This window comes from Mobula birostris, chromosome 2, assembly GCF_030028105.1.
Source record: "Mobula birostris isolate sMobBir1 chromosome 2, sMobBir1.hap1, whole genome shotgun sequence".
Classification (NCBI taxonomy): Eukaryota; Metazoa; Chordata; class Chondrichthyes; order Myliobatiformes; family Myliobatidae; genus Mobula; species Mobula birostris.
Window position 1 is genome coordinate 136,158,160 of NC_092371.1, and position 23,401 is coordinate 136,181,560.

Genomic DNA, 23,401 nt, shown 5'->3' on the forward strand with positions numbered 1-23,401 from the left:
CACTGCTTAAAGAGTGGTACACTTCCCAGTAGCTCTAAGATGATGATTACAGTTTTGTTTATCTGTTATTAGATAAGGCATTATAAGTTTCCATGATATTGGAGTACAAGAAAGATTCACATGAATATTGCCATGACATAGGCCTGAATGGGATAGGATAGGTCTTCATTCATTGGAGTGCAGCAGCCTGAGGTGTGTAAAGTATGAAGGGTATAGATATGGTCAATGCACGCAGTCTTTTTCCCAAGTAAAGGAAAGCAAGAACTGGAAGGCATAGGTTTAAATTGAGAATTAACAAATTAAAAGGGACCTAAGCAGCAACTTCTTCATGGGTGGCAGGCATGAAATAAGTTGCAGGAGAAATGATTGATGTAGGTGCAATTACAACATTGAAACGGCACTTAGACATGCACATTGATAGGAAGTCTCTAAACTTCACAGGAATATGGGGCTAGTTTAAGCAGACAACTCAGTCAGCATGTACAAGATGAGGCGAAGAGCCGATTTCCGTGCTGTCACGACGGCTTAAATGGGAATATTGGCATGTACAGTTGGGCCGAAGGATCTCTATGACTCTATAAAACTCTCCTCGGGCTTCCAGCCGGGTGAAAGTATCGATTTTAACCGATGTTTCGATGACAAATTCTGCCATCTTCATCAGGAAGGCATCATTCTTCCTTCACCAGGCGGTTCGAAAAGCCACTGACGCGGCACAATAGATTTGTGCTGTCGAGGTAGTCAATCCTATGGCTATTGCGAATGCGATGTTCCGCTACCACTGATTTCTCCGGGTAACCCACTTCCTGAGCTCCATGATGCGGGTTCCCACTATCGGCCGATATACACTGCTCCGCATTCACAGAGAGTTCTGTAAACCCAACCGTCCCGAGTCCCAGGTCACCTCTGACTCACACAAACCGGGATTTCAGCTTCTTAAAAACGCAAACACGAGGAAACCTGCAGATGCTGAAAATTCAAGCAACACACTTAAAAGTTGCTGGTGAACGCAGCAGGCCAGGCAGCATCTCTAGGAAGAGGTACGAAGGGTCTCGGCCTGGAACGTCGACTGTACCTCTTCCTAGAGATGCCGCCTGGCCTGCTGCGTTCACCAGCAACTTTCAGCTTCTTTGCGGGTTTGAGGATGGTATTACTCCGGCACCAACTCATTCAGGCCCCGCCCCACTCTGCTCTCAGGGACCAATAGGCGTGCGGCATCGTTCTGAATGACAGCGCTGGCCACCGAGTTGGACTAGGCGGAGTCGAAGATGAGTGTTACCCCGTCGACCAATGAATGGGCAGAAAACTTGGAAGGGCGGAGTCGCATTTAAGCCAATGGCCGAGCGCGAACCGGCGTGGAAACCGTTGCCATTGGTAACGTCAAAGGGACTCAGTCGACGAGCAACATTCTGGGGAAAGGTGAGCGAGACAGAGGAGGGGTTGGGGGGATACGGAAGGAGGAGGACTCCGGGATAAGTTGTTTGCACGGAGTGCTTGGTGCCTGCTGCCAGAGGAAGTAGTGGAGCCAACACCACTGCTGATTTAAGGAAGCATATAGACGGACACCTGAATAGGCAAGGCGTGGAAGGATACGATTAAGTAGAGTTACTAGGACATGATGTTTCAGTCCCTATGGTAAGTCGGCACTCTCGATGTCGGCATATTATACTGCTAAGAGTGTACAAAAAATTTACAAAAACATGCTGTGAAGTTTCTTCAAGGTGTATCGACATTGAAGAAGTTTTCCTTCTCTAGCGGAGTGGAGTTCACGGGATAGCCCAGTCCATCACACACAAACACATTTACAAGGAACGCTGTCACAAGTAAGCGGTATCCATCATCAAACACCCCCACCATGTTCTGTTCTCGCAACTGTCATCGGGCAGGAGGTACAGAAGCCTTAGGTTCCACCGCACCAGGTTCAGGAGCTGCTATTACCCTACACCATCAGGTTCCGGAACCGACATGGATAACTTCACTCACAGCTTATCTTGTAACTTATCTTACAACCTACCAGCTCACTTTCAAGGGTTCTGTAACATGTTCTCAATGTCTGGGGGCAAAAGTGTGTCAAATTGCCACTACCAGGGAGAAAGTTCTTGGGAAACTGAAAATTCTGAAGGTAGATAAGTCACCTGCACCAGATGGACTCCACTACAGGGTTTGAAAGAGGTGGCTGAAGAGATTGTAGAGGCATTAGTAAAGATCTTTCAAGAACCACTGGATTCTGGCAAGGTTCCAGAGGAATGGAAAATTGCAAATGTCACTCCACTCTTCAAGAAGGGATAGAGACAGAAGAAGTGAAAGTTATAGGCCAGTTAGTCTGACTACAGTGTCTGAGAAGATGTTACAATCAATTGTTAAGGATGTGGTTTCAAGGTACTTGGAGGATGTAATGTTGAGACTTTATAAAGAACTGGTAGGCCTCATTTGAATATTGTGAGTATTTTTGGGTCGATTATTGACGAAAGGATGTGCTGACATTGGAGAGGGTTCAAAGGTTTACAAAAATGATTCCAGGATTGAATGGCTTGTCATATGAAGAGCATTTAATGGCTTAGGGCCTCTATAAAATTGAAATCAGAAGAATGAGGGGTGACCTCATTGAAATCTATCGAATGTTGAAAGACCTCAATCGAGTGGATGTGGAAAGGATGTTTCCCAGGGAAGTCTGAGACTAGAGGACACAGCCTCAGAATACAGGGACGGCCTTTTACAATGGAGTTGAGGAGGAATTTCTTTAGCCAGAGAGTGGTGAATCTGTGGAATTTATTGCCACAGGCAGCTGTGGAGGCCAAGTCATTGTGTATATTTAAGATAGAGGTTGATAAATTCTTGATTAGTCGGGGCATGAATTGGATACAGGTGAAAAGCAGGAGAATGGGACTGGTAGGGAAAATGGATAAGCCATGATCAAATGGCAGAGAAGAATTGATGGGCCAAATAGCCTAATTCTGCTCCTGTATCTTATGGTCTTAATTTGTCTTCTTTTGCACATTGTTTTTTGTCAGACTTTGTTTATAGTTTTTTAATAAATTCTATTGCAATTCTTTACTTTTCTATAAACACTTGCAAGAAAATGAATCTCAAGTAATATACAGTGGTGCTAGAAAGTTTGTGAACCCTGTAGAATTTTATCTATTTCTGCATAAATATGACTTAAAATGATTAGATCTTCCCATAAGATCTAAAACTAGATACAGAGAACCTAATTAAGTAACACAAAAAACATTATACTTGTTCATTTATTAATTGAGAAAGATGATTGAATATTACATATATTTGTTGGAAAAAGTATGTGAACCTTTGCTTTCAGTTATAGTGTGACCCCCTTGTACAGCAATAACTTCAGCCAAACATTTCATGTAACTGTTGATCAATTGTGCACATCGACTTGGAGGGATTTTAGGCCATTCCTCCTAACAAAACTGCTTCAACTCTAGGATGTTGGTGGGCTTCCTTGCATGAACTGCTTGCTTCAGGTCCTTCCCCAACATTTCTATAAGATTAATGTCAGGACTTCAACTTGGCTACTCCAAAACTCAAATTTTCTTCTTTTTAAGCCATTCTGTTCATTTACTCTTATGTTTCAGGTCATTATCTTGTTGCATTATCCAACTTCTATTAAGCTCAGGTGATGGACTGCTACCCTGATATTCTCCTGTAAAATGTCTTGATAAAATTTTGAATTCATTGTTCCCTCAATGATTACAAGCTGTCCAGGCCCTGAGGCAGCAAAGCAGCTTCGAAGAATGATGCTTCATAGTTGAGATGAAGTTTTGGTGTTGGTGTGCTTTTCCCTCCAAACATAGCAATATGCACTTCTGCCAAGAAGTTCAACTTTTATCTCTTCCATCCACAGAACATTGTCCCAAAAGTATTGTAGAACATCCAGGTGGTGCCTGGTAAACTTGATGTGCAGCAATGTATTCTTTTGGAGAGCAGTGATTTCCTCCATGGTGTCCTTCTAGGGACACCAATTCTTGTTCATTGGTTTTCTTATAGTGGTCACATTGTGTTGGCGCGTGGCCAAGTGGTTAAGGCGTTGGCCTAGTGATCTGAAGATCACTAGTTCAAGCCCCAGCTGAGGCAGCGTGTTGTGTCCTTGAGCAAGGCACTTAACCACACATTGCTCTGCGATGACACCAGTGCCAAGCTGTATCAGCCCTAGTGCCCTTCCCTTGGACAACATCGGTGGCGTGGAGAGGGGAGATTTGCAGCATGGACAACTGCCAGTCTTCCAAGGTGAAAATCCATGGTCTCACGAGACTAACAGATGCCTATGAGTGGTCACATTAACAGAGACTTTAGCAAGTTCTAGAAATTTCTGCAGGTCTTTTGCTGTTACCCTTGGGTTCTTTTTCACCTCCTTCAGCATTGCACGCTGTGCTCTTGGTGTGATCTTTACAGGATGCCCACTCCTAGGGAGAATAGCAACAGTACTGAATTTCATCCATTTGTAGACAATTTCTCTGCTATGGACTGATGAACACTTTGGTCTGTTGAAATACTCTTGTAACTTTTTCCAGCTTCATACATCTGTACAATTCTTCTTCTAAGGTCCTCTGAAAGTTGTTTTGATTGAGACATGGCGCACATAAACAGATCTTTCTTGAGAAGAGCGGGCTCTGTCAGTAACCTGACTTTGTGTGTGTGTGTATATGTCTTTATAGGGCAGGACGCCTCTACAATCCACACCTCCAATCTCACCTCATTGATTGGAACACCCGACTCCAAAAAGCTTTTGTAGAAGGCATTACCCTGGAGCTTCATGTACTTTTTCCAACAAATACATGTGATATTGGATCATTTTTCTCAATAAATAAATGAAAGTATAATGATTTTGAGTTATTTATTTAATTAGTTCTCTTTATGTAGTTTAGGAATTGTGTGAGGATCTGATTACATTTTCAGTCATATTTATGCAGAAATAGAGAAAATTCTGCAGGGTTCTCAAACCTGTAGCACCACAGTATTTTGATATTTTTCTTTGACATCTGTCAAATTTTAGTACATAGTGATCAAAGTGGTCATCATGATCCTAAACTGTAGTGATTAGAATTGTGCCAGCTGGTTCAAGAACTGCATTGTTGAAGGAAAGTAGCTGTTTTGAACCTGGTGGTTTGAGACTTCTGCCTCTTTCTCAGTGGTAGCATGGTCTGGATGGTGAAGATCTTTGATGGATATTGGCTTCTTGAGGCAACCTTTACTCTTTTTATACCAACCATCTCAGCTCCACAGGTCTGCAGGAGTCGGGCAAGATCTTTTGGTATATGAGGGGCCTTAATTTGTCTCTCTAGTTACTCTTTTTCCCTTAATACATTTTTAAGACCTTTCTGGTTTTCCTTGATCTTCTCCACCAAAGTTATATCATGCCCCCTTTTTTCCTTCCTAATTTCCTTCTTGAGTATACTTCTGAATCCTTTGTATTCATCCAGGGATTCAATTGAATCCAGCTGCCTGTATGTCACCTCTGTTTTCCTGGCCAGGGCCCCTGTATTCCTCATCATCCAAGGTTTCTTACTCCTACCAGGCTTGCCCTTTACTCAAGCAGGAACACATAGACCATGAGCTCTCACTATCTCACCTTTAAAAGCCTCCCACTAGCCTGTGATCACTTTGCCTACAAACAACCCATTTCAAACAGCAAGATCTTGTCACATACTGTCAAAACTTGCCATACCCCAGTTTAGAGGTTGAATCTATGGATCTGTTCTGTCCCTTATTTTAAGACTAATAGAACTATGGTCACTGGTCTCAAAGTGCTTGCCATGTCACCTCAATCACTTGCTCCAAGTGTACATCCTGCTTTGCTCTCTCCCTAGTAGAACTCTCTAGTAGAGTTTCTTGAATGCACTTAACAAATTCCACCCCATACTCACCCTTAACGGTAAGGGAATCCCAGTCTCTGTTTGGGAAAGTTAAGATCCCCTACACAATCTCCCAGCATATTTGTTCTTCTAACCTGTCTATTTGAGGGCTTATAGTACAATCTCAACCATGTGATTATGTGTTTCTTATTTCCCAGCTTCACCCAGAAAGACTCGCTGGATGATCCTTCAGTAATTTTGTCTTTGACCAATGCTGTGACATTCCCCTCAATCAAAAATGCAACTCCCCATTCTCTCCTCCCTTTGCCTCTATCCCACCTAAAGCACTTGTACCCCAGAACATCGGCTGCCAGTCTTGCCCCTCACTTAACCATATTTCTGAAATGGATGTAATATCCCAATCCCACATACCTATTCAAACCCAAATTAATCCACTTTACCTTCAATCCTCTTGCAAAATAGATGGTAGGAGTGAAAGCACTCATGGTGGTGTTCAGAGGACACATGAATATGTCGGGATGGAGGAACAGAAAAGAATTTCTTTAATTTGGCATCATGTTTAACATAGACATTGTGGTCCAAAGGGACTCTTCCTGTGCTGTACTGTTCTGTGTTCTGGTACATGTCATCCTGACTGTCTGTCTGTTCACCCTGCCCTGTCAAATGGTGTTGTGTACTGATGCGGTTAACCTCCTCCCTACAGTCTTTGTTTACATCTGAACAGACGCCTGGTACTTTACTGGTGGCAAAGTGGTTGTGTCACAGGAGCAGCAGGCAAAGATTTGGAGACTGCACTTCCAAGCCATGGTAGCATTTAAATCCAAGCTGTTTAATATCTCTGGAATTTAAAACAAAGCCGTTCTCAGGAACAGTCATAAAAAACCCATCAGGTTCATTACCGTTAAAGAAAGAAGTGTGTTATCCTCAGCCATTTTGGCCAATGTACTGTCTCCAGATCCACAGTGCAATTAACTCTTGGCTAATCACAATCAGGTTGATGATAAATGTTGCCACAGCCAGTGACATTCACATTACATTACTAAAGGGAAAGAAAGCTTGTATCGGTTGGACATGGTTAAAACCCAAGGCTCCAGCATAGTGTAGTCTGGGTGTGGACAAAAGGTTTCATTAAGATACACGTCTGCAGTGGGAGACTGCAGACTACTCTGACCAATTATTAATATTGAAATACTTATTTGGTGACTTGGTATTTCACCTTGGATGGCCTAAAAGCTTTTAAGGATAGAAACTCTTCTCAATATCTATCTTCTATATCAATATTATGAGTCAAGTAATGTGCATATGACAGTAAACTTGACAAGTGCAATGATATCTACCACCCTCTGCCTGAAGAAGTTGCTCCTCAAATTCCTCTTGAATCTAACATGCAGCAGCATCACATAAGCAGCATTCACAAGAAAAACAAACAAATTGTACACAATTTTTACAAGAAAGAACACAGAACAACAAAAATACAAGTCAATAGAAACATGGAAAACCTACAGCACAATACAGGTCCTTCAGCCCACAAAGCTGTGCTGAACATGTCCTTATCTTAGAACTACCTAGGCTTTACCCATAGCCCTCTATTTCTCTAAGCTCCATGTACCTATCCAGGAGTCTCTTAAAAGACCCTATTGTATCTGCCTCCACCACCATCGCCAGCAGCCCATTCCACACACTCACCACTCTGTGTTTTTTTTTAAACTTACCCCTGATATCTCCTCTGTACCTGCCTCCAAGCACCTTAAAATGGTGCCCTCTCATTTTAGCCATTTCAGCCCTGGAAAAGAGCCTCTGACTATCCATACGATCAATACCTCTCATTATCTTGCACACATTTATCAGGTCACCTCTCATCCTCCGTCACTCCAAGGAGAAAAGGCCAAGTTCACTCAACCTATTCTCATAAGGCATGTTCCCCAATCCAGGCAACATCCTTGTAAACCTCCTCTGCACCCTTTCCATGGTTTCCACATCCATCCTGTAGTGAGGCGACCAGAACTGAGCACAGTACTCCAAGTGGGCTCTGACTAGGGTCCTATTTTGCTGCAACAATACCTCTTGGCTCCTAAACTCAATCCCACTGTTGATGAAGGCCAATGCACTGTATGCTTTCTTAACTACAGAGTCAACCTGTACAGCAGCTTTGAGTGTCCTATGCACTCAGACCCCAAGATCCCTCTGATCCTCCACACTGCCAAGAGCCTTACCATTAATGCTATATTCTGCCATCATATTTGACCTACCAAAATGAACCACCTTACACTTATCTGGTTTGAACTCCATCTGCCACCTCTCAGCCCAGTTTTGCATCCTATCAATGTCCTGCTGTAACCTCTGACAGCCCTCCACACTATTCACAACACCCCCAACCTTTGTGTCATCAGCAAATTTACTAACCCATCCCTCCACTTCCTCATCCAGGTCATTTATAAAAATCACGAAGAGTAGGGTCCCAGAACAGATCCCTGAGGCACTCCACTGGTGACCAACCTCCAGGCAAAATATGACCCATCTACAACCACTCTTTTCCTTCTGTGGGAAAGCCAGGTCTGGATCCATAAGCAATGTCCCCTTGGATCCCATGCCTCCTTACTTTCTCAATAAGCCTTGCATGGGGTACCTTATCAAATGCCTTGCTGAAATCCATATACACTACATCTACGGCTCTACCTTCATCAGTGTGTTTAGTCACATCCTCAAAAAATTCAATCAGGCTCATAGGGCACGACCTGCCTTTCACAAAGTTATGCTGACTATTCCTAATCATATTATGCCTCTCCAAATATTCATAAATCCTGCCTCTCAGGATCTTCTCCATCAACTTACCAACCACTGAAATAAGACTCACTGGTCTATAATTTCCTGGCCTATCTCTACTCCCTTTCTTGAATAAGGGAACAACATCTTCAACCTTCCAATCCTCTGGAACCTCTCCCATCCTCATTGATGATGCAAAGATCATCGCCAGAGGCTCAGCAATCTCTTCCCTCACTTCCCACAGTAGCCTGGGGTCCATCCCATCTGGTCCAGTGACTTATCCAACTTGATGCTTTCCAAAAGCTCCAGCACACCCTCTTCCTTAATATCTACAAGCTCAAGCTTTTCAGTCTGCTGCAAGTCATCCCTATAATCGCCAAGATCCTTTTCCATAGTGAATACTGAAGCAAAGTATTCATTAAGTACCTCTGATAACTCCTCCGGTTCCATACACACTTTTCCACTGTCACATTTGATTGGTCCTATTCTCTCACGTCTTATCTTCTTACTCTTCACATACTTGTAGAACATAGAACATAGAGTAGTACAGCACAGTACAGGCCCTTCAGCCCACAATGTTGTGCCGACCCTTAAAGCCTATCTCCCATATAACCCTCCACCTTAAATTCCTCCATATACCTGTCTAGCAGTCTCTTAAATTTCACTGGTGTATCTGCCTCCACCACTGACTCAGGCAGTGCATTCCATGCACCAACCACTCTCTGAGTAAAAAACCTTCCTCTAATATCCCACTTGAACTTCCCACCCCTTACCTTAAAACCATGTCCTCTTGTACTGAGCAGTGGTGCCCTGGGGAAGAGGCGCTGGCTGTCCACTGTATCTATTCCTCTTAATATCTTGTATACCTCTATCATGTCTCCTCTCATCCTTCTTCTCTCCAAAGAGTAAAGCCCTAGCTTCCTTAACCTCTGATCATAATGCATACTCTCTAAACCAGGCAGCATCCTGGTGAATCTCCTCTGTACCCTTTCCAATGCTTCCACATCCTTCCTATAGTGAGGCAACCAGAACTGGACACAGTACTCCAAGTGCGGCCTAACCAGAGTTTTATAGAGCTGCATCATTACCTTGGGGTTTTCCTTAATCTTTTCTGCCAAGGCCTTCTCATGGCCCCTTCTGGCTCTCCTAATTTCATTCTTAAACTCCTTCCTGATAGCCTTATAATCTTCTAGATCTCTATCATTACCTAGTTTTTTTGAACTTTTCATAAGACTTACAACAGCCTTTGTACACCACTGATCTTGTACCTTACCATCCTTCCCCTGTCTCATTGGAATGTACCTATGCAGAACCCCACGTAAATATCCCCTGAATATTTGCCACATTTCTTCCATATGTTTCCCTGAGAACTTCTGTTTCTAATTTATGTTTCCAAGTTCCTGCCTGATAGCCTTGAATTTCCCCTTAAACGTTTTCCTAGCTTGTCTGTTCCTACCCCTCTCCAATGCTATGGTAAAGGAGATAGAATTGTGATCGCTATCTCCAAAATGCTCTCCCACTGAGAGACCTGACACCTGACCAAGTATTGTCAAACTGTAGTGATTGGGGTTTTGCCAGTTGGTTGAAGAACTGAATGGCTGAAAAGAACTCCAGCCTTACTTTTACTCTGACATTTCATCTTTTTTCTCCAGACCCGATTAAGGGACTCGGCCCAAAACATCGACTGTTTATTGTTTTCCATAGATGCTGTCTGGCCTGCTGAGTTCCTGCAGCGTTTTGTGTGTTGGGTGAAGAGAGCTTACTGTTCTTGAACCTGATGGGGCAGGACCTCAGGTGTAACTCCCAGTTATTGTTGACAGAACAAATATGATAGATCATGTTTGATGAGCTGAGTAGCTCAAATACTAAGACCGGAACCAGTGCTCAAGGTATCTGCTGCCTGGTTTCATTGTAGATAGAAAACACGGCTCCTTTATCCAAGAAAGGATAGAGTAACAGATAAGTCAGGGAGCTATTGGAAAAATGTTCTGAGAGACAGGATTCATCTACACTTGGAAAGGCTGCAATAGATCTGGGATTGGCAACATGGATTGTTGGTGGGAGATCCTGTCTGACTAATTTAATTGATTTTCTTTGGAGAATTAAGTAAATATATCTGTAGCTGTTTTGTTTAACATGGATTGCAGTCAAGCCTTTGACAACGGCGCACATGTGTATGTTCCACATGTTAAAGATTTGGATGTGAATGTTGGAGGCATGATTGCTAAGTTCCATGATGACAGAAAAGTGGTAATTGTGTTGATAATGAGGGATGGTGTTTTAGACCATAGTGTGGTATTAATCAATAGGAAGCCATCCAGGGTAATGGGAGATGGAATTTAACCCTGATTAGTGAGAGGTGATACATTTTGGGAGGTGTACAAAGGGGAGAGCATACACTATGATTGGTAGGGTCCTGTGAAGAACACAGGGACCTTGGTGTACATGAACAAAGATGCCTGAAGGTGGCGGCACAGGTACAAATGGTGGTGATGAAAGCTTCTGGCTATAGGCAACCATCTCCCCACCACTCTTTCAATCCACATGAAGAATCTTGACCCATTTCCTCCACAGATGCTGCCTGATCCACTGAGTTCCTCTAGCCTCTTTGCTCTATTTAACTGATTGTCAAATGCATCTTAATGTAGTGAAACATATCAAGGCATTTCATAGTTGTTGCAGAAATGGGTTTGAGGTGCATCTATAATGGCAGTAGAAAGCACAAAAGAGTCAGGAAGGAAATGCTATGGTTAAGCCCAGCAATGAAGGCTCAGGTGCCAATGGTGAAGAGATTTCACTGGCAAAGAATAATTATCTGCAATTGGATGGAGAAGGTGGGGGAGAAACAAGGAGATCTGGAACAAACCAACATGTTGTTTTAACACAAGACCCAGCACAGGTTAGGACTGACAGGTGCTTGGGGTTGGATGTGGACATTACTCTGTGTTCTCTCTCCCTGCACTGAACCCCCTCCAGCTTGCTCCTCCCACATTCTAGGGCTCCTTATAGGCACAACTGCAAAGGCAGGCCCTAAAGTCATGACCGCAACAATGAACACCAACCCTTGGGTCACCAAGTACTCGGGGCCGAATCCAGCAGCCGACCCCAGGAGGATGAGGAGGATCATCGCTGAAGATAATGAGTGGGCCCTGGCCACAGTCCAGCGGCTCAGCAACCTCTGCATCAACCACATCGTGCAGAACTTTACCGGTAGGTGAACGTAGAGAGATCACTTCGGTGAGGTCCTGTCCAGATTGATTTCAACCTCAGCCTCACTTTCCTGCATGAACCCAGACCCCCTCACTAATAGCTACAACATCATACTTCCAGGTATCAATCCATGCTTTAAGCTCACCTTTCTTATCATGCTCCTAGCATTGAAATAAATGCATTTAAGTAATTTTCCACCTCTTACTCTCTGTTTATCACTAATGGTGCAAACTACTATTTTCTTTTTCTTTCTCCTTCCCTACATCTATTCCTACACTCTGGTTCCCCTCTCCCCTCGTATCTAGTTTAAATCCACTGGAGCCTCTCTAGCAAACCCACCTGCAAGAATATTTGTCCCCCTCCAGTTCAGATGTAGACCGTCCCACCGGAACAGGTCCCACCTTCCCTGGAAAACTGCCCAATTATCTATAAATCTGAAGCCCTCCCTCCTGCACCATGTCTTCAGCCACGTGTTGATCTGTGCTATCCTACTATTTCTAAATCTAAACATTAGTTTAGTGTCATCTGAAAACTTATTAAGCATGCCTTGTACATTCTCATCCAAAATATTGATATAGATGGCAAATAGCGATGGGCCCACCATTTGATCCCTGGGAAACATCACTTGGTCATGGATTTCCAGACCAATAAACAGCTTTCCACCCTCACCCTCACCCTTACCCTCACCCTCACCCTCTGCTTCCTACCACTGCTTGGGATGGAATGGGGCGAAGTATGTGAGGGCAATATTGCATGAGAGTGTGTGTATGTATTGAGGGAGTGTGTGGATGATATTGTTTGGGTGTGTTGAGAGGGTGGTATTATGTAATGGTGTACTGTATATGTGAGTGTGTGTATGTGTGAGACAGCAAGAGGCAGTGCTTGAGGAACAGTGAGGTTTTGGGAGGGTGGAGGTGGTGTGTGTGTGTGGGTGGTGCTGGGCTGTAGTTGAATGTGTGCAGGGCTCTGACTGGCAAGAGCCAGTGCTTTGTCTCTGGTCTGATTCTGAACCTTGTGTTCGCTGGCTTCCCCTCACTAACACCTCAGTGCACCCACTGCTGAATGAACTCCCGGAGAAGAACAGGCGCAAGGTGCTGGCCAAGATCTCCACTAAAATTCCCCTGCAGGTGACAGCCAACCTGGTTAGTGATGAGGGCTACTGGCGCCGATGCTGTCTGGAGTGTTGGCAAGTGTGTGACACCTCCCAGTATGGAGGAAGCTGGAAACGGATGTTCTTCGAGCGGCTACTGAAGAACATCATCGAATACTTTGTCCCTGACACCACCGAAGTGAAGGTGGTGCTGGAGCTGATCCCACTCTGCAGGAACTATGTGAAGAGGTTGGACATTGGCCAGCTCCTGCCCCCTGTCAAGCAGACCCCAGAGAAGCTGGATGATGAGGCATCAGACACTGGGAGCGAAAGTGACGGCCCCTCAATGGATCACTTTGACTTCAGTATTTTGCTGAACAAGCTACCATTTCTGGAAGAGCTATCTGTAACCTACGGGGTGAAGGACTGTGGTATGAACTTTGAATGGAATATCTTCCAGTTCACTTACCAAGACTGCTTCTCCCTGGCAAAGGCCATTCACTCTTGCAAAAGCCTGAAGGTGCTCAGGCTGCCCTGCAACGGGATCGATGACGAACGGTTACGAGTGATTATCAAGTATCTTCTGAACCACCCCTCACTGATAGAACTGGACTTGTCCCACAATATGATCGGTGACAGTGGCTCCAAGGCTTTGGCCAAGCTCCTGCTCAAGTCCAAACTGGAGAAGGTTAACTTGTGCGACAACCAGATCGCGGCCTTTGGAGCCAAAGCCATCTCCTACAAGGTCCGCCACTTCTCCACACTCCGATCCCTCAACCTGCGTCTCAACCAAATTGGCGATGAAGGTGGAGAAGCCATAGTGCGTGCCTTGGTGAAGTCCTCGGTGGAAGACATCAACTTGGCCAGCAACGAGCTGTCGGAGCATGTAGCTGTGGTTATCTCTGAGGTCCTGATGAGGAATCAAACCCTCAAGTTCATCAACCTGTCCTGCAATAACATTGGCCCGGTAAGTATACTAGGGATGAGAGTGAGCCATGTGTCTGAATGCCATATAAACCCTCCTGTGACTAAGCCCACCCACTTGGATTATCGTCCAAGGGAGTAGCGGCTAGTACCCAGACCTTTCTAACTGCAGTGAGAAGGTGTGGGTGAGATACTGCAGTCCTTCTAGTGAAGATGCTCTCATGGTGCTGTTGGAGAGGGTGTTCCAGGATCTGGGCCCAGTGATATATTGCCAGGTCAGGATGGTGCCCGACTTGGAGGACCCCACTAGGAAAGGCAAGTGGGACCTGCTTCCAACACCTTCAATTTCTAATCTTCTGGTAGATGAGGTTATGGTGTTGGAGGGGCTGCCTTCACCGAGTGTGACAAGGCTTCTTGTTGACCAAGGGCAGTGGAAGTATGAGCAGGTGAAAGTATTCCCGCAATATCACAGGTGTTTACACTGTGGTCTTCCACAAGAACAATACATTTTACTTCACATCAGTGATAATAAATGATTTTGATACTGAAACAGGAGGCTGGACAATTAAAACTGAGATACATAGAAACAGCTCTCCAAGAGAAGTGAATCTCTGGAATTCTTTGCCCCCTGAGAGTGGTAGAGGCCAGTTTATTAGATATATTTAAGGTGGAGGTAGATAAATATTTGAAAGAGCAAGGAACTGAGAGTAATTGGTTCATTGTTGTCACATGTACCAAGAATGATGGGGTGGGCTTGAGAGGTCTGGTGGCCTACCTCTTCCATTTTCTGGTATTCTTGAGCTCAAGTGAGAGAATATAATAACAAAGTAAAGGCAGAGAGGTGTTTCACAGGAATAGTCCTGCATTCCAACAAATCCATGCTGACCAAGTTGCTCATCTGACCTAGTTCCATTCGCCTGTACTTAGTTCGTATCCCAGTAAACTAGGGGTTCCTAACCTGGGGTCCACAGACCACTCAGTTAATGGTAGGAGGCTCATGGCATAAAAAAGTTCGGAAGCCCTGATCTAAACCTTTCCTGTCCACGTACTTGTTTACCTGATTTATTAGCATCTGGCATATCCAACAAAGTGTTAGATTTATGCAGTTCTTCATTTAGATGGTGTGAGCTGTACAAAGAAACGTGGAGCAGTTTTAAAAGTGGAAAAGCTGCTGCACTGGGCAGTTCCACTCTCTAGACTGAGGAAATGGCGCAGGGGGTAGAGTTTCAGATTTTTGTATCTTTGGGATCTTTTCTGGGGAAGGAATGACCTGTGCTACAAGGACGGGTTATACCTTGCGGTAGAGCTGATGAGATGGGTTTAAACTAATTTGGCAGGGGGATGGGAACTAAAGGGACAGTTGTTATACAAGTGGATGCAGTGTGTAATGAGACTGAGGAAAGACAGACAGGTGATGGGGCAAAATTGCAGCCAGTGTGTGCTGTTGAAGTGTATTACGGGGGCAAAATCAAAAAGGGTGATGAATACATGAGTGAAGGTGTTATGTTTGAATGCACACCATATACAGAACAAGGTAGATAATCTTTTAGCTCAGAGATTGACTGGTGTGATGTAGATATCACTGAGTTGTGGCTGAATTTAAATCATGGTTGGGAGTTTAATATTCAAGGGTGGCTTTGTTGATTTAAAAAAAAATGAAATCAAATCCTTAGAAAGAGGTGACATAGGATTGGAAGATGTAGAAGGGTAGAGTTAAGAATCTGGAAAGGTAAAAAATGACCCTGTGGTGGCTATATGTGGTCCTCCAAGCAGTAGGCAGGATGTGTGGTACAAATTATAACAGGGGGTATAAGAGGCATGTTAAAAGGTCCATGTCACAATGGTCATGGGGGATTTCAATATGCAGGTAGATTGGGAAAACCAAGTGCTGAATCCTAAGAGGGAATTTGTAGAATGTCTAGAAGATGGCTTTTTAGAATAGCTTGTGGTTGAGCCCACTAAGGAAAAGGCAATTCTGGATTGTGTAATGAAGGAGCTTAAGGTAAAGGAAACCTTAAGAGGCAGTGATCATAAATGATAGAATTCAACCTGCAGTTTGAGAGGGAGATGTATCAGTATTACAGCAGAGTAAAGGGAATTACAAATGTACAAGAGACAGCTGGCCAAACAAATGATTGAAAGAGGACAGTGGCAGGGATGATGGCTAAACAGCAATGGCTGGAATTTCTGGGAGCAATTCCAAAAGAAGTACTCTAAAGAGAAGATGACACAAGTATGGTAGACAAGTGAAGTTAAAGACAGTATAAAAGCAAAAGAGACTACCTGTAATATAGTAAAAATTAGTGGGAAGTTAGAAGATTGGAAGGCTTTAAAATCCAACAGCATTCAACTAAAAAGCAATAAGGAGAGAAAAGATGAAATGTGAAGGTCAGCTAGCCAGTAATATAAAAGAAGATAACAGAGATATTTTCAGATATATAAAGAGTAAAAGAGAGACAAGAGTGGATATTGGACTGCTGAAGAATGATGCTGGAGAGGTAGCAATGGGGGACAAAATGGCGGACAGACTTAAGTATTTTGCATCAGTCTTCACAGTGGAATTCACAGCAGTATGCCAGAAATTCAAGGGTGTCAGGGGGCAAAAGTGAGTGCAGTTGCTATTACTAGGGAGAGGGTGCTTAGGAAAATAAAAGCTCCAAAATTCTAATTCACCTGGACCGGATGGTTCTGAAAGAAGTAGCTTAAGAGACTATGGAGGCATTTGTAGTGATCTTTTAAGAAGACTAGAAAATTTCAAATTTCACTCTACTTGCTAGGAAGGGAGGGAGGCAAAAGAAAGGAGAGTTATAGGCCAGTTAGCCTGACTTTAATGCTTGGGAAAATGTTGGAGTCCATTGTTAAGAATGAGGTTTCAGGATACTTGGAGGCACATGATAAAATAGGCCAAAGTCATCATGGTTTCTTTATTGGGAATTCTTACCAGCCGAATGGCCTGTTTTCCATGCTGTAGTGTTCTATGGCTCTAAATTCTGTTGGAATTATTTGAGGAAATAACAGGTAGGATAGACAAAGGAGAGTTAGAAAGATGTTTACTTGGATTTTCAGAAGGCGTTTGATAAGATGCTGCACTTGAAGTTGCTTAACAAGGCAAGAGCCCAAGGTATTACAGGAAAGATACTAACATGGATAAAGATTGGCTGACTGGCAGGAAGAAGGGTGGGAATAAAGGGGGCCTTTTGTGTTGGCTTCTGGTAACTAGTGGTGTTGGTGCTGGGACTGCTTCTCATACGTCAATGATTTGGATGATGCAATTGATGGATTTATTGCCAAGTTTGTGGATGGTACGGAGATAGGTGGAGAGGCAGGCACTGTTGATGAAGCAGGGAGTTTGCAGAAGCTCTTAGTTTAGGAGAATGGGCAAAAAAGTGACAGATGGAATATAGTGTAGGGAAGTGTATGGTCGTGAACTTTGGTAGAAGTAATAAAGATGTAGGCTATTTTCTAAATGGAAAAAATTAAAAATCAGAGGTGCAAATGGACTTGGGAGTCCTCGTGCAGGATTCCATAAAGGTTGAATTGGTGGTAAGGAAGGCAAATGCAATGCTAACGTTTATTTCAAGAGGACTGGAATATAAAAACAAGGGTGTAATGCTGAGACTTTATAAGGCATTGGTCAGACTGCTCTTGGAGTATTGTGGACAGTTTTGGACCCCTTATCTAAGAATACATGTGCTGGTGTTAGGGGGTTCAGAGAAGGTTCACAAGAACGATTCCAGGAATGAAATGGTTAACTTGTGAGGAGCTCCAGGCCTGTACATGCTGGAGTTCAGAATAATGACAGGGATGGGGGGGGGGGTGAATTTCTGAATCCCATTGGGTATTGAAGCTCCTAGATAGAGTCAATGTGGAGAGGATGTTTCCTAGAGTGAGTGAGTCTAGGATCAGAGGGCTCACCCTCAGAATAGAGGGGCGTCTATTTGGAACAGAAATGAAGAGAAACTTCAGCTAGAGATCTGAGAATCTGAAATGGATCTGTGGAATTCATTTCCAGAGGCAGCTGTGAAGGCCAAGTCATTTCAATGTATTTAAAACAGAGGTTGATAGTTTCTTGATTAGTCAGGGCATCAAAGGTTATGGGGAAAAGATGGGAGAATGAGGTTGAGAGGGATAATAAATCAGCCATGATAGAATGGCAGGGCATACTTGATGGGCAGAATGGCTTAATTCTGCTCTTGTGGTCTATTTGTATTGCCTCTTTCAGAGAAAAGTGTGCTTGTACCACAAAGTTTCTCTGCTCAACATTCCCCAGGGCCCTGCCATTTAGTGTGCTATTTCTGTCCCAGCTTAACTTCCCAAAAGCATTGCTTTGTACTGGTCTGAGTTAAATTCAACTGCCATTCCTTTGCCCACTTCCCCAGTTGATCTGGATCCTATTGTGACTTTAGACAATCTTCTCTGTCCACCACACCACCAATTTTGATGTTATCTGCAAGCTTTGTTATTTATATTTTTGTCTAAATCATTAATGTATATGACAAACAATAGAGGATACAGCACAGATCCTTATGGTACACCACTGATCACAGGCCTCCAATCTGAAAAACAACACTTCACTACCAAAAGCCAATTTTGGCTCCATCTAGCCAACTCACCCTGGATCCCATTTGATCCAACCTTCCAGGCCAGTCTACCATGCAGAATCTCATTAATCTTACCGATGTCTCAATAGACAACATCTACCACCCTGCCCTCATCAGTCTTCTTGTGATCAATTAAAACTGAGGCGTGCGGGAATTTTTTCTCATGGAGAGTGGTGAATCTCTGGAATTTTCTATGCCAACAGTTGTGGTGGATGGATCACTGGGGGATTCAGGGAGGGAGTTTTTTGAAGCTCAGGGGTTGGCCAGATCAGCGTTGGGCTAAGTGGCTCATTCTTGCTTCCATCTCCTTGTTATTATGGCAGGCAGTTTCAGGATGGCAAATTCCCTTTCCTGGAGATTATGGGTGATCCTGATGGGAATTTGTGACAATCCAGTGCCTTCACAGACACCATTAATGATCCTGTGTCCAGCTGTATTTGACTTCTTTAGTTTAACCCCTTAGGTACCGTAGTGGGATTAAAACATGCACCTCCATATCATTAGCTGAGGCCATGTGTGTAATTTGACCATATGCTACTGTACCCTTCTTCCATGGGTTTTCTTTTTTTCTGACCAGGAGGGTGGGAAGCAGTTGCTGGAGGGTCTTGCCATGAACAAGACCCTCCTGGAGTGTGACCTGCGACTGACAGACATTGGCCAAGAGAATGAGTTCGCCATCAACCAACTCCTGCACAACAACCGGGAGCGGATCTGGAATGTCATCTGCCACCCAGCCAAGGACAATGGGAACCCACAGATAGTGTCTGATCATGACTTGCAATTCAACTGAAGCCTCTGTGCCTCCCTCTGCTTCAATCCTGTCCCACCTAACCAATGTAATTTGCACCCACGGACTGAAATCTGTGGGACTATTTTATACTGTGTGGATAAATAAACATATTGTTGGAAAGTGGTTAGGCCTTGCACTTATTTGTCCCCAAGGTGTGAACCAAGACTCTTCCTCCAACTCAAGAATCTGAGAGCCAGGGACACAGTCTCAGGACTTGGCCATTTGGGGCAGAGGTGAGCAGAGGAAAGTAAATGTTTTTATCTTCTGACCATGGAGGGCTGTGGAATCTCAGTCATTGAGACCCTTCAGCCCATTTTGTCCATGCTGTGCAATATACCCACCTCAATTGATCCCTTTTGCCTGTGTTTGGCCCAAATTCCTCTTAAACTTTCCTCATCAATGTATTTGTCCAAATGTATTCAAAATGTTGTGAATGCATCTGCCTCCAACCACTTCTTCTGGCAGCTCATTCCACATACGAAGTCAAAGTTGAGTTTATTGTCACAAGCACAGTATGCACAGGTCTAATGATACCTGCCTTCTTGTGCCCCGCAGGTCTCTTTTAAATTTTTCCCTTAAACTTGTTCAAGGTAATTTTTATTTAAATCAAAGTATATATGTCACCATATACAACCTTGAGCTTTTTTTTTTTGCAGGCCCGCTCAGTAAATCCAAGAGCCTTAGTAGAATCAATGACTCAAGATAAGAAAGTGAGCCATAGGTTGTGGGAACAGTTCAGTGATGGGTGAGTGAAGTTGAATGAAATCATCCCCATTAGTTCAAGAACCTGATAATTGAGGGCTAATAACTGTACTTGAATCTGGTTAACGTGAGTCCTGTGGCTCTTGTACTTTCTTCCTGATGGCAGCAGCAAGAAAAGAGTAGGAGCTGGGTGGTAGGGGGCCCTGATGATAGATGCTGCTTTCCTGCAAAAGCACTCCAAGCAGATCCGCTCAATGGAGGGGAGGGCTTTCCTGTGATGGACTGGGCTGTATCGATTTTCTGCTCAAGGTCATTGGTGTTTCCAACGTGTAGAGCCAGTCAATATATTCTCTACCACACATCTATAGAGGTCTGTCAAATTATTAGACGTCATGTCGAATCTTCACAAACTTATAATGAAGTAGAGATGCTGCTGTGCTTTCTTCATAATAGCACTTGCATGCTGGTCCTTTGAAATGATAACACCAAGGAATTTAAAGTTGCTGACCCACTCCACCTCAGGTCTTACGATGAGGACTGGCTCATGGACCTCTGGTTTCCTCCTCCTGAAGTTAATAACCAGCTCCTTGGTCTTGCTGACATTGAGTGAGAGGTTGTTATTCTAGCACCACTCAACCAGATTTTCAATCTCCCTCCTCTATGCTGATTCATTGCCACCTTTAATTCAGGAAACGACAGTGGTGTCATCAGCAAATTTGAATATGCTGTTGGAGCTGTGTGTAGCCTCACAGACATAAGTATAAAGTGGGTAGAGCAGGGGATTAAACACACAGCCTTGTGGTGCACCTGTGCTGATGGAGATTATGGAGGAGGTGTTGTTACCAATCCAAACTGACTGGGGTCTGCAGGTGTGGAAATCCAGGATCCAATTGCACAAGGACGTATTGGAGCCGAGGTCTTGAAGCTTATTGATTAGTTTTGCACTCTAGTTTTTAACTCCTTTCCCTAGGAAAAGGATTGTGTGCAGTTACTCTATGTCTGCCCAGCATGATTTTGTACAACTCCATAATGTCATTTCTCCACATCCCCAAATTTCCTCTTTGCCAAGGAATAAATACCTAGCCTGCCCAACCTTTCTCTTACAAGTCACTCCCTTGAGTCCTGGCAATGTTCTTGTTAACCTTCCTGCACCCTTTCCAGCTTAATGGTACCCTTCCTGGAGCAGGGCAGTCAAGACTACACAATACTCTGTGCTCAGTGTCACTAATATTGGTGTCGTATTGGTTTAGTATTGACACATTTACAGAGATACAGTACAAAGCCTGCCTTGCAAACTGTTTACACAGATTACATCATTACACAGTGAACTGAGCTAAAGTAAGGTAAAACAACAATGCAGAATAAAGTGTGAAAGCTATGCAAAAATGCACTACAGGCAATCTATAAAGTGCAAGATGATAACAAGGCCAAGAGTCCATCTTGTCATACAAGAGTCTGAGAAGTGGGATAGAAGCTGTTTATGAGCCTGGTGCAATGTGCTTTCAGTTTCCATTATTCATCCAGAACAAAACTTCCTAGGGTGCGTCTTGTACAACAGCAACAGAACATCCAACTTCTGTAACAAGCTGCCCTGTCTAATGAAGGCCAGTGTGTTGGATACCACTTTTACCAGCCTGCCTGGCTGTGAGAGTTGAGAGTAGCTGGATATGGGAAATCGAAGTGGCAGATCCCCCATGGTTTGAACGGATGGAGTCGCAGATTCAGAAGGTCATTGTGCGCTTGCAAGTGGGCGACACCTCCCAGTAATCATCCCACTAAACCTGACAAGAGCATGATACCCAGACCACTGGGCAGTGAAGGAAAGTGAGGTCAGTCTGTGAGGCTTTAAGCAGGCTCTCAGAGTGGTGGAGGGACTAATATAGGAGCTGCAGAACCCAAGCTCTGGGTAACAGAAGGTAGTGTCAGCCATGGTACAGCGGTGAAATTTGGCACAGAGCAGGAGTTGTGGAATCACCAAGATCATGGGGGTGGGTGTTGTGTGGCCACAAGAATACAGAGGCAAAATTAAGTACTGTAGATAGTGTCACTGGGAGTGTCCACCCTGGATGGACTGGTCAGCATTGCACTGAGGCTGGTTGATTTCCACACTGGTTACACAGCACTGGAGAGGATGACAGGGGCACGGGGAGAACAGTGTCCACCCAGGATGAACTGGTCAGCATTGCACTGAGGCTGGTTGATTTCCACACTGGTTACACAGCACTGGAGAGGATGACAGGGGCACGGGGAGAACAGTGTCTACCCAGGATGGAGCACCACCCTGGAGACACCCTCACTCTTTTGCACGGGTGTCAAGAGTCAATGATCAAACTTACAGTATGGATGAAAGAAGATATCTGTGGTCTTCACATGGTTAACTCTGCCTCTCCAGTCCTGGCCAACTCTGAAACCTTGGTAGTGCTTCAGCCCTCCTCCATCCCATGGAGCTCTCCAGTAAGTTCTATCATTCCCACTCATCCCCAAAATCTTCCAGAAATCCTCCCATTGCTGCATGAAAATGTTTCTTGTCCGACCTTTATTTCTTCAAACTGTGTTCTCTGTAACCAACCCTTCTGTCGCTAGGAGATTAACATGATTTATCAAAATCCTTCCTAGCACTGAACTCTCAACTGTTTTCCCTGCCACCAAAGCAAAAGTCTATTGACACAGGGTTGCTAGGTTCAGGTTAGCGTGGATTTATTACAGTCAACACCATCTCTCTGGCCACACATTCATCTCCTTAATTTCCTATTTCTGTACTTGCACGTGCCTCTGGTAGTAATCTGGAGATTATTAGCTTTGAGTCCTGCTTTCCAAGCTCCTTAAGCTTTGCCTGTAGGATCACCTCCTCTTTATACCTGTGACATTGGTAATGATGTGGGCCATATCTGTTAGCCGTTTACCCTCCCCCTTCAATCTGCACCCATTAAATGACTTTGGAAGACAATACACTGTTCTGCAGACATATCCGTGACCACACAAACTCTCAATTATGAATGTTCTTCCATCTTCCTTCCATCCCACTGATGCCTCCTGGCAGTCCTCTGGTTGCTCATGAGGAACCAGTGCTCTCTTCAGTATCAAAAGGGAAAGTCTGTCCTTGAGGAAGAAGGGTTCAGGGCACCTGCACCACTCATCTGCTTCTCTTCTTCTATCAGTGGTACCAAAATTCGTAGTCTGATTAACGATGGAGAAAGTGCTGACTTCAGGAGATAGGTGGCTGGACATATATCAGCAAGTGGAATTTAATCTAGAGAACTGAGTGACGTATTTGGAGAGGATGAACAAGTCAGAGATAAGGTGAACAGATTCAACAGAAGGCATAGGTTAAATGGGGTGTGCAGGACAATTTTTATCTTTTTTAAAAAAGTGGTAGATGCCTGGCGCATTCTACCAGGGAAGGTGAGAGAAGCAGATAGTTGTGTTTAAGAGGCATTTCGAAGTGCATAAACAGGCAGGAAGTGGGAAGATATGAAACGTGGAGCTGGGTGGG

General features: G+C 44.1%; 1 protein-coding gene across 3 annotated transcripts; it reads left to right on the top strand.

Moving 5' to 3' along the window:
- Nucleotides 1-1,386: 1,386 nt before the first annotated feature.
- tcte1 (t-complex-associated-testis-expressed 1) lies at nt 1,387-19,329 on the top strand. 3 transcript variants are annotated; one of them, XM_072277699.1, is made up of 4 exons: nt 1,387-1,416; nt 11,568-11,801; nt 12,849-13,858; nt 18,994-19,329. In XM_072277699.1, the coding sequence occupies exons 2-4, from the start codon at nt 11,630-11,632 to the stop codon at nt 19,204-19,206; spliced, it is 1,395 nt and encodes a 464-aa protein (XP_072133800.1). In that variant the 5' UTR covers nt 1,387-1,416; nt 11,568-11,629; the 3' UTR covers nt 19,207-19,329. The 3 variants fall into 3 exon arrangements, with proteins under 3 accessions (XP_072133800.1, XP_072133799.1, XP_072133804.1); XM_072277698.1 differs by lacking the exon at nt 1,387-1,416 and adding an exon at nt 1,423-1,632; XM_072277703.1 differs by lacking the exon at nt 1,387-1,416 and adding an exon at nt 1,423-1,632 and having other exon boundaries at nt 11,589-11,801.
- The last annotated feature ends 4,072 nt before the right edge of the window (nt 19,330-23,401 follow it).